Here is a 15,211-nt window from a genome sequence, read left to right as displayed (position 1 = left end):
CATCGAGTCACACATCACTTCTTCCAGATGTCATCTTACTTGGCTAAAATCACCTAAGTGTGCCAAATGGTTTCACAATTGAGTTATACCAGTCACCTGGCAGTCCTAGGGGTGTCTTCATTCCTGCTTGATTCCGTGAGTTCAGATGGAGAACGGGTTAAAATCCCTTATTCGAAATACACGGGACCCAGAAGTATTTCATAGTTTGAAATATTTGCATATACCTAATAAGACATCTCATAGATGGGATCCAAGTATAAGGGGGAAACTCACTCCTGCCATAACACACCCCTAACAACACAATCAGAAGGTAATTCCATATAACATTTTAAAATCCTTTAATGTACTTCTGCTTCACCTATGAGCTGTCATATGAGGTCGGGTGTGAAATTTTCATTGTATCATCATTTTGGCCCTAAAAATGTTTTGGATTTTTGTGCATTCAGGTTTCAAATTTTTTGTATTAGAAATGCTCACCCTGTAATTTTCTCTCAGACCTCCCAAACTCACTGTTGTATAGTTGTTCTCAGGTACAGTATCATGTTAACTCCTCTGGGTTTCAGTTTTCATCTTCTCTGGTTCTAAGCCCCTTACAGTTCATCGTTCAATTTTCCACTGGCCCCATTCAACTCACAAAAGCATTCCACTGGCCTGCTATATAATGTCTCCCTTCCAGTCAAAATCCTAAAGAGGGACTCAGAAAGTTACCAAAACTTACAAGTCTCAGGAAATTCCTTAAACACAAGATTCACAAGACCCCTCCCCGACTTAGTAAGTACTAACAACTCCTAGGGAAAAGGCTACTCTTCCAGCTTTCTGCATATTGGTGTTGGGCAGGGCACTCCAAGAATGCCCATACAGGGATGGGCTTCATGGTGCCATAGCTCCCTTTGAGTTATCTATGTTCTTATAAGTAACCCCTGACCCACCCTCATGTAAGGAACCCTGATAAACTCTGTTTCACTGAGTTACACTTGGGTGGAAATCTTTCTTTGGTCTGTTGTTGCTATCTGGGGTAGACAGACATTCATTCACAGGTCCCTAGGGAAGTCACACAATATACCCAGTGCAGGAAGGATGCCTATGTCTTCCACTTGCTATTTAAGAGGGGTCTCAGTCACCTTCCCATCTAAGCCCGCCCCCACTTGTATGTGTGTGTGTGTGTGTGTGTGTGTGTCTGAAAGTACACATGTATGTGAGACAGAGGACAACTCTGTCAGCTGTCTCCCCGTAAGCTTCCAGGGATGCTCCTGTGTCCACCTCCCATCTGACCATAGGAGCACAGAGGTTGCAGGGACACACTACTGTGTCTGGCTTTTTAGATCTAGTATAATTCAGTTTTCTGTCCACTGCCTCAAGCTGCTGCTACCATGGATGGAGCTGTCCCAACTACGGATGGAGCTGTCCCATTCACCATCATGACTTTCCTTTCATGAAGGCCTTCACCCTCTGAAATCATGAGCCCAAATGAAACTCTCCTCCCATAAGTCCTTTCTGCCAGACATGGTCACAACAATGAGAATGTTCTAATGTACTAATGTTCTCTCAAAGGCACGTGTGGAGCCGCCAGCTGCCATGCCCAGTGCCAGTTTAGGTTATTACCACTGGGTAGAAGGATGATAGGTTCCCCCCCCCCCTACATTCTGCTTTTCTATATTTTCTACAGTGAAAATACAGTCTGATAACTTTTGATGACTAAACATCCTTTATTTGCTGCTTACAGTCTGAAGCCATGTCAGGAAGGCACTCACCACCCAACATGGGTGCAATTCACACCACCCAGTACGAGCTAGGACACACTCACCATCAGCTCACCCTCCAAATTCTGGGTCAAGAATGAGGCTTCGCCAGCTCTGTTCACCAACTGTAAGGACATCAACACTGGGATGTGGGATGCTCCTCTGACCTGCCTACCTTTTCTGTGGTTTCATAATCCATTTTGAACGCCCAGAGGTGGAGGCGGGCAGAAAGCTCGCTGATGGAGGAGAGTGTGAGAAGGAACTGTTCAGCACTGCCCAGGGGCACGTCAGGGTTCGCCAGCTGAGCTTCCTGGATTTTCTGCTTCTCCTCTTCAGTTGGAATCATGGTCAGAATTTTCTAGAAAGATAGGGTAATGTAATAATACTCTGTTAGTAATGGACTCTGCTCCTGCAATGTTTTCAAATTTCTGTTATAATTTTCCAAGTAGATAGTTAAAAACATTCTATTTTTAATAATAGGAAGGTGTTACATTATGATAACCTTCTAGGGCATAAAGGGCATTCCAGACAAGGACAGGGGGTGATAAATGAGAAAAAGACAGTAGAATATCAGAGAACAGCTTCTTGCTCCCTAGGAGATACAGCAACATGTGTGAAGAATGTGAGCTTTGTTGCACATCCCATGAACTTATTTAATGGACTACAAAAATGAAACATTCACAAAGAAGTCAGATTGACTTTTCTGTATTAATTATAAATTTTAACCAAAATGCATAGAGAAACAATACTTTAATATCAAACACAAGTTTAACTGAGGAAAAACTGATACACACACACACACACACACACACACACACACACACACACACATAGCAATACCTACTCAATGATGAAAACAGTATTATTTCTCTATTTCTATTTGCTTCTGGTAAAAGCCAATTGTGGAATGCCGAGAGGACTAAGGATGTTAGAATCCAATTGATTCTTACAGGTTCAAATGATTAATTCATTACATTTTTAAAAGAGAAAAAAATGTCTCATCTATCCTCATTATTTTTATTTTAACACTGTATGGAAACCCTTTACTCCCCTTCACTCATACACATAAGAAATATACAGGAGAGAGAGAGAGAGAGAGAAAGAGAGAGAGAGAGAGAGAGAGAGAGAGAGAAGGAAAAGGTAGAATTGTCCATATTGTCCATATTCACAGAGGCTATGATAGTCTAGGTAGAGAATTATGAACACGTACAAAAATGTTTCTAAAACATGGAAGTGAGTTTGCCAATGTTTCACGACACATAGCCAATACACAAAACCTACTTTATTGTTACATAGTAATGAGTACATTTTAAAGTGCTACTTATGATGAAATATACAAGTGACAAACCTAACAAATAATTTATAGGCTCTATATGTTGGAGATTTTAAAATGTTAATGAAAACAGCCACAGAGAATCTAAGTCACTGCAGTGGAATACCATGTTTATGGCTGAGATTTATAACCAGGATACTGTCTCTCCTGATCTATAGATTTAATTCCATTCCAACCAAAAGACCAATGTGATTTTGTACAGAAACAGACAAGCTGGTTCTAGAAGCTATGTAGTAAGAAAGGTGAAATGAAGCAACCATGGCGCATTGCAAAAGGTGACCTTGGTAGTATCACTCTGCCCAACTTGAAGAACTATAGAATCTTAGTAATGAGGACAAATGTATGTACCAACAGGGCAGAGCAGTACAGAAACAGGACCCACAAATATGGTTCATTAATCTGACAAAAGTGAAAAACTATTCAATAGAGAGAGGATAGAATTTCCAACAAGTAGTGTTGAAACAACTAGATTCTATTTTTTTTTTAAATGAACCTCAACTTAATTCTCCTTTATACACAAAGGAACACAAAATGGATCATGGGTTTAAAAGGAAAATGTAATACCATAAAATTTTTGGAAAGAAACAGGAGAAAATCTTTGTGGCCCATAGCAGACAAAAAATCCCCAATAAGAAGCTGATAAAGTAAACTATATTCTAGTTAATTTTTTTCACCGTAAAAAGAATGAAAACATAAGCTGTAATTTATCAACATAGAGGTTGCCCTATGACCTTGCCATTCCATTCCTGGATATGTACTCTAGAAAAATGAAAACTGATAGCCACAGGAAACTACTAAAATATTTGCAATTGCTTTATTCATAATGGCCCAAGTCTGTGTCAAGACAAATATTTGTAGTGGATAAATAGGTAAACCAATTGTAGTACATCCCCAGAATGGAACAGTCCCCTGTGGCAATATCAAGATGCTCTAGTGCCTCCAAGACTTTGATGAGTCTCAAGGTTGTCTGTCAGATTGAGTGAAAAAAACAATCTCTATAGGCTCTGCACTGTGACATTCCACATGACAGTCTCAAAAACTGAAAAGCACAGTGATGTAAATGTGCCTGCCAGGGTCTGGGGCTTCAGCGCAGCATGGGAGATGGGACTGTTCCAATCCAGACTGCTGGGATTCACATACATAAACTTTATACTATAGTGACTCCAAAGTTTAAAGAAATCACAGCTTGAAAATTAACAGCAGCCATCAAATATGCACATGTTAACACAATGGCACATGTAGGTGTACCTGGGCAGAAGCAGCCCTGAACCTGATGAGTGGTCATGGACAGGGAGAGCTGGCCTCAGCTCATGAGAAGTTCCATATTCCAAACTGCAGTCAGAGGAGGCTGCAGAAGGGGATGCATGGCAAACACGCAGATCCACCTCCTTCCAAGTTGTTCACTGTGCTCCAGGATGAGGCCATGTGGGCAGCATTTGAGTGTCATGAGAGATTTAGCCAAAATTCTCTAGGTAATACTGTCCACAAATCTAGTATTTAAAAAACACGTATCCAAACAATTCAAACAGACAGCACTCTTTGAAACACATCTATGGTTGGAACTCAACTGGTTTTTAAAGTACTTAGCAAAAAAAAAAATGTACTTTAATTTTCATAATGCTTAAATTGTTCTGGGCAGGACAGGAATTTCAAAACAAAGCTTGCCAACACCTTTTATAACCTTCAGGAGACATGTTCCTGCAAGTGTTGTCCCTTCGTCCCTTTGAGGAAGGAACTGAACGTGTTTCACTTGCCCTTCTCTTCTCTAATTCGAACCATTTCTTCACTGCGGAGGATTCTGAGCTAGTTTATTTTCTCATTTCTTACATCACTGTCAATAAAGATGGCTCCAGGACAGTGAAACAGCGGGTTACAGCCACCTCTTGTGAGCTGGTGGTCCTTTCCTCCACAAGGATGATACAGGTGAACCAAGAAAAGGTTTAAGTCAGGCTCTTGCCACATTCATAGTTTCTTTGATGATATTTTGAATTACCACTTAGTTTTGTAGGGAAAGGAACATCCAACAAGATCAAAATGTAATAACCTGAGTTGTTTTTTGTTTGTTTGTTTGTTTGTTTGTTTTAACTTCCTTGTAGACCAGTGGTTCTCAACCTTCCTAATAATGCAATCCTTTAATACAGTTCTTTATGTTGTGGTGATCCCCTGCAACCATATGATTAATTTTTGTTGTTACTTCATAAATGTAATTTTCCTACTGTTATGAATCATAATGTAAATATTTTTGAATATAGATGTTTGTTGATGGTGTCAGGACTCACAGGTTGAGGACCGATGTTCCAGTCTGTGACCCTGTATTACTTACAATAACTATACTTGCTTTTGTAGCAGAAGGTACTATCCAAAGAAAAACAATGCAGGTATATCCTTTATTGTGGACCTAAATATTAGGCTGAGTTTGGCCATTTCATTTACCTGCAGATGAGACATAGCAGTAATGATTCCACTTGTTTTTGACAGAACCCTAGCCGTGGTGATGAAGATATACTACAAGGATTTGGGTACAGCATCAGGGTCTTGGGAAAGTTTGGCTAGGGTTAGTTTGCTAACAGTTTGCATATCCAGAGAAAATGTGTTCTATAAATGTACTCACTCTCATACAGCAATTTAAAAACTCTGATGGCATCTCCTTTGATTCTCGTGAGTGCTCTGAGGCCTCACACTGGGGCAAGAGATAGTTGTGCCCAGAACAGATGAAATGACTTGCTAAAGGATGGGTTGAAGTTCTCCCAGGCAGAGCTGGAGAACTGCTAGGGGCTGCCCTCATGTCCTAGCAGGAGCTCCATCTTCCATGGACGCTCATCTACAAATCAAACACTATGAACGGAGCTGCTGTGCCCCATCTTCAGCGCATGCTGGTTCCCTGAGGCAGCTACGTAGCTCATGAGCAGACTCACCTATGCCCAGTACCTATGAAGCAGCTAAGGACGGGTCTCAGGCAATATAAACTCCTTAGAGTGATACTAGGGCACAATGGTTGAAGGAAATTTCTGCTTCTAGGATGATGCTGGGTCTGACAGCCAACGTGAGATGAGTTCATGTTCTTAAAGACAACTGTGTTGTACTGCCTTCTAAGTGGACTACACTCTGAAAATCAGAAAAGCAAAGGAGGAAAAAAAGTAACAAAGTAATGTCTTCCTACTTCCATTTGTGATCATTCCGTGTGTTTTACTGGAAAAAAGTATTATAGATGCTCTCTAGAGATGACCCTAAAATAACTTCCTACAGTTTAATACTCTTCTGAAAGCCACTTCCTTAATGGAGTTAATTACTCAGGTTTGTATGACAAATCCAGATTCATACTGTGAGTTGCTAGGCAATGGCACAGGATGTCATTTAATACATCCTAATTGTGTTTTGGTACACAGAGCTTTCCAACAGCCCTATGAAGCTGCGATGCCTTGACATAATGTGTGTATCCAGGAAGCAGACAGTCTGGCTGAAGGCCTGTGGGCATTAACTGCAAATCTTATTAGCAAAGGTCTGTAAGTTGACAACTGCTTTTTCTTCTCAGTCTCATTTTAACTCTTGAACAACTAGAGTCCAGAAGAAGCTTTGGGTCCTTCCTAGCACATGAGTGTAGATCCTCTATACCCCTTAGGTGGCTGGGATCAATGGTCATGAAGAGGGGATGACAGAGCATCCTGCATTTCACATTCTACAAGAGGTCTTATTCCATGGGTTTCACAGCTATGCCTGGGAACAGCTGAGAGATATGCACAGTTCTAGGATATGGAGGTAGCTTCAATAAGGGGTTCTTGGATGGAATGCTTTCACTCCCTAGGGGAGGGTAACTGTGTGGAGACACTTCTGGCTGTAGTCAATGTGGAGGACAGTAGGTACCACTAGCATCTAGTGTATTAGTTACATGTCCTGTTGCTGCCATAGTAACAACAATTTCAAAACAGGCAGCTTAAAACAATGTAAATTTATTCTCTCATAATGTCCAAAACCAATGTTGCAGGAAGCCCATAATTTCTCTTTGAAGGCTGGAGAGAAGAGCATTTCCTTGCCTCTTGACTTCTGATGCTCACTCACCACACTCCTTGGCATCCCTTGGTTTGTAAGCATGGCTGTCTAAATTCTGCCTCTGTCCTCACATGGACTTCCATGGTGTGAATCTTCCTGCGTGTTCTCTGAATCAAGTGGCACTCCCACCTGTCTGTGTCTAAATAGCCCTCCTCTTTTCAGAATACCAGTAAGAAAACTGATGGCTCATCCCAATGGATCTACCTTTTCAAGTGATGTCACCCCCTAGATGGGCATGAACTTGGCAGGGATACTGTACATTCAACCAACTTGTTTCAGTAGATAGTTTTTCTTGTGATTGTCTCTTCTTCCCAACGTGCAAAGGTATGCCTGTCCTGCTGGGCTATAAACCTGGCATTTCTGTATGCTCACTGCCCTCTCCTCTACCCAGGACTATAGATGAGTCTAGCACTGTGACTCAAGCCTTCCTCTCTGTGGACTTTCCTGCCAAAGGCTTGCATTCCCTCTAGAGTTAGGCTTCACAAGTTTCATCTATGTTGAAGTTTTCCAAAAAAGGCTGTGTATGAAGAAACCTCAGATGTGAAGGCTTCTTACCAATAGAAGGATGGGTCACCCAATATCACAAAGCAGTGTCCCCAGACTCCTTATCCCCACCCAGATGTCCCCAGGTTATATCACCCGTTGGTACAAATCTGTAGGTTTTCCAGTAGCTCTCCCTCATCTTCCATCATTACCATAAGAGGTTCCACCTGCTATAATCTGGCACCATCCCACAGAGGCAGGAGAGCATAACCATGTGGAGTGACAGGAATTGTGGCATACCAAGTGAAATATGTCCGATGGGGCTCTCTACCTTTCTCCACCTTTAACAGATCAGCAAGCATGAAAGCCTCAGTTGGCATGCTCTGTTCTCCAGATGATCCAACAAAAACATATCTCTGTTTTGTTTTTGGTTTTCACACACGGTCTCATGTAATCCAAGTTGGCCTCAAACTCCCTACACAGCTGAGGATGACCTTGTACTTCTGATCCTTCTGCCTCCACTTACCAAGCACTGAGACTACAGACCTGTGCCCTCACACCCACTGTATGCAGTGCTAGGGATCAACCGGGGATTAGTGCATGGTAAGTGAGCCACATCCCTAGCCCCAAATCACGTCCTTTCATAAGATCCAAACAATGTCCTTTATGTGGACTTCAGCACCTAATGGAAGATTACAATTCGTAAGTGTTCCTAGACATGTGTGACATGACATGAAAGAAGACCTAAGCATCCTTATATGGAGAACGGGGTGATATTTTTCCATTCTGAAGTAATCAATGTTTGGTTAGGGTTGAGGTCCATAAGTGAGCCAAGATCTCTGAACTTCACAGGAAAAGTGACTCGTCTCCCCATCCCAGAATAGACATCTAAGAATAATTAACATCTTTCAGAGTCCAGTGGAGTAAAGAAGATTACAAACCACCCAAAGTAATATTCAATGCACTAATGTGATGCACATTTCACAGCACTAACAATTCTTCCTGGAACTGTCTTACCTCAATCCCTTCTTTGTTTAAGGCATACTCATCAAAGTTCAAAATGGCGATCTTGATCGTCCTTGGAGGGGGCAGCACCGTCAGGCCGATATTGATAGCATTACTCCTCTTGGAATCCAGAACAATGATCTCCTGCCTTTTACCGTCTGCAGCTGTTTTCTTGGTGATAAAAACAAGGAAAATTAAAAGATTAATGTATCATCCTGGGTCCTTCCTGGATTTCATTACTAAAAGCAGACTCACTCTTTATTTAAAAGGGAAAGCAAATGGCCCAGATTCAGCTCGGGGAAGAACTGGCTGCCACTCAGCACAGGAAAGAGAGCGGAGAAGAGGGAGACAGATCAAGGCTCAGGCACTTAGTTGCCTCCAAGCTTGGGTCAGTAATGAAACTTCACAAGCCAGACACATTACAAAATAAAATTGATTTGCTTTCAATAGGGAAAATTTTTGTGCAAGAACAAAACCTGTTTTTTTCCACCCTTTTAGAGTGCCTTTCTTGTGTGCTGAGAGGTGTTTGGATGGGTATTGTTGGCTCAGTGTGTGCAGTATGCCCATAACAGTGGCTACAGAGGCTGAGGAGGCAGGCTAGTGAGGACACTCAGTGTAGCTGGTGTCAGCCCTTGGGTCCCTGGATTTTCCCATGGCCTCCCTCACTATCCAAATGCCCTGCACCCTTCAGAGCAGAGTGTCTCCATCTTTCCTGTATATGTAACCATCATACAGCTGCCCACTGGAGGGCGGAGTGGGACCTCCCAACTAAGAGAGAAGAAAGGGCATATCTGCTGATAGAGAGGTATGAGTGGCAGACAGGAACAGACACCAAAGAGGACATCAGAGAACCAGACGTGTCCTGGCATCCTCATAGAACCCTGTGATGTGGCTTTTCCTGACGACATGGGTGCCTCTTAGAGGCCCTGGGCCTACCTCATCATGATGGCTAGCATGTGGCTGGAACTCAGTTTGCATGCCTTTCAAATTCAATGTTTGTATCCCTTCCCCATCCACATATTGGCCCCCTGATTTCCAAAAAGATGGAATCTAGTATCAGAGGTCGGAGCCTTGGGAGGTAATTAGGTTTAGGGGAAGTGGTAAGAGTGGAATCTTCCCAATGGGATTGGTGTTCTTACAGGAACACAGGAAAAAAGCCCTTGGCAGAATTAACCTGGCTAGCATCTTGATCCTCAACTCCACAGCCTCAAGAACTGTAAGAAATAAATTTCTGTTCTTTAATCCAGTGAGTATATAGCATTTTTTAAAAAATTAGATCTCATATATATATATATATATATATATATATTATGCCTACATGTATGTATGTGTACTGTGTGCAAGGCTGGTGCCTGTGGAGTTAAGAAGAGAAAGTCAGATCCCCAGAACTGAAGTTACAGATGGTCATGAGTCACCATGTAGGTGCTGGGAATTGAACTCGAGTTGTCTAGAAGAACGACAAATGGAATCATCTCTCCAGCCTGGTATATGGTATTTTACCATAGCTGTCCTGACATATAAACACAGGTTATCCAAGCTGTCTCCACTTTTCCCTTCAGCTGTCAGGAAGTGATATGTAGGGGCAATAGAGGGACAGGGGAGGAGACTGGTTCAGCAAGCTCAGGTTTCCTTTGGTGCAAAGGGGTCTGGGAAGATGGCTGATTTGAATCATGGGACACTCTTAGGGCGGCAAAGATGATGACGGTAGAATGGTTCTGTTGAAGAAAATGCACCCAGTGATGGTGGGTGCTCACTAAGCAAGGGTTCCAGGTGCAGGACCCTTGTCTGCAGGGTGTGGTCAGAGAGCCTCCCCCAGGCTGGCCCATGAGGTCTTTCAGGATGTGTGTGTGTGTGTGTGTGTGTGTGTGTGTGTGTGTGTGTGTGTGTGTGTGTGTATTTCAGGATATAGATATAGTCTCAGAGACTCTTAAAGGCATAGTTGGAGAGTCAGGCACCTGTTACTTGTTGAAAAAGCCAGGTCTGCAAGAACTGACTCTACAACTGTACCTTTAAGAGTCTCTGGGATCTTGCCGGGCCCAAGGGAGAAAGCAAGGAGATAAGAAGCCATTCTCTTGTGGCTGAGAGCTGTCAGGGATGAGACTAGATGAGGCTATATCCTAAAGGACCTCATGGCCAGCCTTGGGGAGGATCTCTGACCACACCTGCAGACAAGTGACCTCTGAACTGCTCCCTTGAAGCTGCAGGAGTCCAGGAGCAGGGAAGCCACCCAGCCGGGTTAACAGTAGAGCTGTGGGCTAAAAGGAGAAGCAGACTATGTTTCTACAGATCCTCCCAGGCTCTCCCAACTCAACTGCTACAATTTCACTTTAGGTCTTAGATGTGTGTTTGGGAATAAGTACATGTAGGTTTCTTCATGAAGGAAACAACTGAGAACAACCCAGTCCCCGGAAGGGGCAGTGGGAACATATTCCATCTTATCAGTTCTGTTTTATTAGAGAACCCTGACTAATACACCCTGTCTCATAAAAAATAATTCTATCAAAATTCTAGTAAGATTTGTTTTGAGATTTAAAAAACATCCATTCTAAAGTTAATAAAAGACCATATTCATTTTAAAGTCAATAATATTCTTTAATTTTTTACATTTATTTATTTATTTATCTGTATGAATGTTTTGCCTGAATGTATGCATTCTACCATGTGTATGCTTGGTATCCTTGGAAGTCAGAAGAGGGCACTGGATTCCCTGGCACTGGGGTTACAGATGGTTGTGAGCCACCATGTGGGTGTTGGGTTCCGAACTCAGGTCCTCTGAAAGGGCAACAAGTGCTCTTAACTGCTGAGCCATCACTCCAGCCACCAATATTCTTTTGTGAAGCACCAATCATCTCCTTCTGCATGGTGATGGAGCGTTATGTGCTGAGCCAGTCAGCCGGCGTGCTGAGACAGCAGGATGAAAGAACTGTGTGGCACCACGTGGTCCTCGTCCCGGTCATTCTCACTAAGACTGACATCCCTGAACCAAAACCTAACCTGAAAGAGTGACAGCGAGCATGTAACCAAACAAGGAACAAAGTCAAGCGTGACAAGTGCCTGTGGGGGACCCACTAATGTCTTCCTTCTGAGAAAAAGGACAAGGAGAAAGACAGGGCCACACCTAAGCAGACCTTCTCTTCCTGACTGCGATATGGCATGTGTCTACCTCGGCTGACAGTTGTCTCGGGACATCAGTGGACAGTGAGATCCAAACCTGAGCACAGGCAGGAGAGGCTTAGACACCAGACTAGTTCAACAGTCTGTTTTGTTGATTCCGGTTTCGTTTCATGGATAAGATTTTGCTAGGTAGTCTCCTAACTCACTCTGTAGCCCAAGCTGGTCTCCAAGCTGTGATCCTTTCCTCTCCGTCAGTCTCCTGACATCTGGGATAACAGACATTTGGGCACTAACGGTCCTCTTTTCCAACTGGCTGCTTGTCTTTACAGATTTATCTACCGTCCCTCTTTGCTAGCTCATTTCCTGAGCAGCTTCTGGGTGCCTAGTTCTCGAGAACTTTTCATGTAGGAGTGCAAAAAGAGCATCCCCCCACTGGAGGACCAGCAGGCCTCCAGTGCTGCTCTGGGCCACAGGAAGGATGGTTTCAGTCTTGCTTCGCCATTAAAGATGAAAGACAGCCAACCTCTGACCTCTTTCCTTCAGCGAGTTTCAAGAACGGTGAGGGCGGGAGGAATCCTGGAGTCACCAGGCTCCAGGCATGGAGTGCTTAGCTACAGGCCATGAAAACAGGGTTATCTCTCGGGTGCATCTGCTTCTGCGTAGCAGGCATGCGGCCCGGTGAGGGCAATGGCTGCAGGGCTGTGCTAGAACACGCTACTTTCCCAAGTATGTCCTCAGTTCAAGGGAGAAGGGGATTGCTTAGTTAAGGGAGGAGGGACCTTGAAAAGTCTCTGGGCTGTTTTAGTTCCACGAAGCCTATTGGGCAGGGAGTTCCTCCCTTGAGAGTCTCCACAGCTCCTCTTACCACCCCCATCCCAAGACGGTCTCTGGAGACAGGCCTCAGGCCTAGATGCCCCATCAGGCTTTAGGTCCATTTGTTTTGCATTTGACCAAGAACACTGCAGGGAAAGCGTGAGGGGTCAGACAGCCAAGATGGATGAGAGAGAATCAGAAGTCCCCATGTATGTCTAGGGGAACAGAGACCTGGTAGAGACAAGGCACAGGAAGGAACCCAGGAGGGCAGTTCAGCAGCTTTCTCTCAAGTTGTCCAGAGGGGTGAGGGTCCAGTGTACAAGAAGACAGTTGAATATCTTTACGATGAGGTTTCAACAGACAGCATGCAAGCTCAAAAGTTATAGGACTTCTGGAATGCAAAGGAGGCAGCCATCTGAGCAGAGACTGATTGCTGCTGAGGCTCAGGGCATGGGCTATGGCTCACTGCAGCCCCAGGGAGGCTGGCTACCTGGGTTAGGGGTCCACCCTTTAGAATCAGAGGGCTGCATGTCTGACTGCTTCCCAGAGAGTAAAAAGTGACATAAGATGATGCAAATATTGTCTGGAGTAGCTAAGCCTTGCTTAGACTTAGCTGAAGAGGGTGCTTAGTGCAGAGATAGACAGCTAACACTTCCTAGGCTACAGATGTAGAAGCTAGGCTTGAGAGCAGGTCAAACCATTATCCCCCGCCCCCCAAAAAAGTTTTCGAGGCTGCAGATGAGGACTCAAAGTTGACTCTGAACAATAATTATGGAGGGTATGAGGCCACATGTAAGTGTGATTACACCCCGGCTTCAGTCAATGTCCCAGGGAAAGGAAAAGGCCCTAACTTCCTCTCTGAGTCGTTCAGTTTTGGAAAACAGAGAGAATAAAGGTATAGGTAGCAGTGAGAAAAGTCAGAAAGGTATATCTGAACAGTACACAGTTTTCATTAAGCTTAAGGTTTGCTAGAATGCTGGCACAACAGATCACCTCTTTGATGTTTTTTCTCCCCTTGCTGGGGATAGAACCCAGGACCTTGCTGCACAAATGAGGCAAGCACTGTACTACTGAGCTATGTCTTGAGCTTGCCCTTTTGAATTTTTAAAGAGTCATTTTATTAGAATCAGAGGATCCAAATGTTTACAAAGTGAGCATTGAGCATGCTGGGCTTGTCAGCCCAGAAGATACTGTGATTGAAAATAGAAACCCGTCTGAGGCTATGACGGATTTGGAGCACTCCCTGAGTCTTGAAGAACGCCGCTGCGTCTGAGAGCACTTCCATGAAAGGCAACTGGCCTCTGCACAAGCCGCTTGGCATCAGTACCAGAGACCCTGGGTCTGGGTCTGGGTTAGCGCGGCCATTCTAGAAATGGTAAATTATGCCTCCTGACTCCCTGCTCACCCGCCAAGAACGACACCAACGAGATATTTTCAAAACTCTCCCTGGAGAAAGTGACAGTTACAAGGTTACAAGTTGCAATGATACAGATGTCACAAGGAGGATAATGCTTGAATTTTCCTAGGCTTTCTGCAAGAGTCATAAAGAAATACACAGCAAACCTTTCCAGCCAAAACATAAAACAAACAAATAAGAAACCCAAGTCTACATTAAAGCAAAAAAAAAAAAAAAAAAAAAAAAAAAAAAAACCTCTTTAGTTAAGAATAAAATTTTTTCAGTTGGCATGGCGGTGCATGCCTTTAACTCCAGTACTCAGGAGGCTGAGGCAGGACCATTGTTTTGAGTTTGAGGCCAGTTAGGGATTCTAAGACTTTGCCTTTAAAAAAAATGGTGGCAGGGGATGAAAGAGAATTCTTAACATTACAGAACAGGCTTGCCTTATTATTAAGGGGAAAGTATTATTTTCGGGTACTTCCGAGCCTCTGATAGCTAAAGCCAATGGTTAAACAACTGGACAGCCTGTGTTTTCTTGGCACTGAAAGCAGAGGACTTACACTCGGTTACTAACTGTGGAGGCACCACAGGAATGCCAAGTTGTGTTGCTAATCTCTAGGTAGAATTTGGGATTTCTAATGCTGACATTACGAACATAACTTCCTTGTATTCTGAATGTGAAGCACAGAGACTTTTCTCTCTTCTCTGGGGAAAAAGTCAGATCTGGGCATTGCTGTGGAAGGTGGTGGTCAGGAGGCCATGTTCACTTGGCACTTAAAAGCAGGGACTTACAACTTTGGATCTACTCCATACTCTCTGAGGTCTTTAAAAATCACCCAGGCTAGGCCTGCCAGGTGTGAAGATCTGTAATCACCCACATAAGCAGGAATGTCAACTGCAAAGTTGAAGCCAGCCTGGTCTATACAGTAAATTCCAGGGCTGCCAGGGCTACATGGTGTGGGGGTGGGGTGGGGGGTGGGCACTCGAACAAAACAAGCAAAATCACCCAGGCTAAGGCCAATTAAATCTCTATCTCTATATTTCTTTAAAAAGCCTCTGACAGTAGTTTCTGATATACCAGGAAACTTCAGGATAAACAGAGTGTGGCAGTTTCAATGAGAATGGCAGGCATTTGAATACTTGGTCCCCAGTGGTACTGTTTGGGTACGTTCAGGAGGTGAGGACTTGCTGGAGGAGGCTCACAACTGCGGGCTAGCCATTCCCAGTTGGCTCTCCATGTTCTGTTTGCAGTTTGAGATGTGAGCCCTCAGCTTCCTGCTC

General features: G+C 43.7%; 1 protein-coding gene across 12 annotated transcripts in view; it reads right to left on the bottom strand.

Annotated features, from left to right (window-relative positions):
• Fhod3 (formin homology 2 domain containing 3) overlaps positions 1–15,211 on the bottom strand; it is a 425,281-nt gene that overhangs the window by 27,287 nt on the left and 382,783 nt on the right. For all 12 annotated transcript variants that reach the window (XM_076554837.1, XM_076554838.1, XM_076554839.1 and 9 more), the window contains 2 exons: positions 8,620–8,778; positions 1,915–2,097 (listed from right to left, as the gene is read on the bottom strand). In XM_076554837.1, the coding sequence (XP_076410952.1) occupies positions 1,915–2,097; positions 8,620–8,778 (342 nt within the window). The remainder of the gene's footprint in view (positions 1–1,914; positions 2,098–8,619; positions 8,779–15,211) is intronic.

This window comes from Peromyscus maniculatus, chromosome 19 (assembly GCF_049852395.1).
Source record: "Peromyscus maniculatus bairdii isolate BWxNUB_F1_BW_parent chromosome 19, HU_Pman_BW_mat_3.1, whole genome shotgun sequence".
In the NCBI taxonomy this organism is placed as follows: domain Eukaryota; kingdom Metazoa; phylum Chordata; class Mammalia; order Rodentia; family Cricetidae; genus Peromyscus; species Peromyscus maniculatus.
This window is presented reverse-complemented; position numbering and strand designations above follow the sequence as displayed.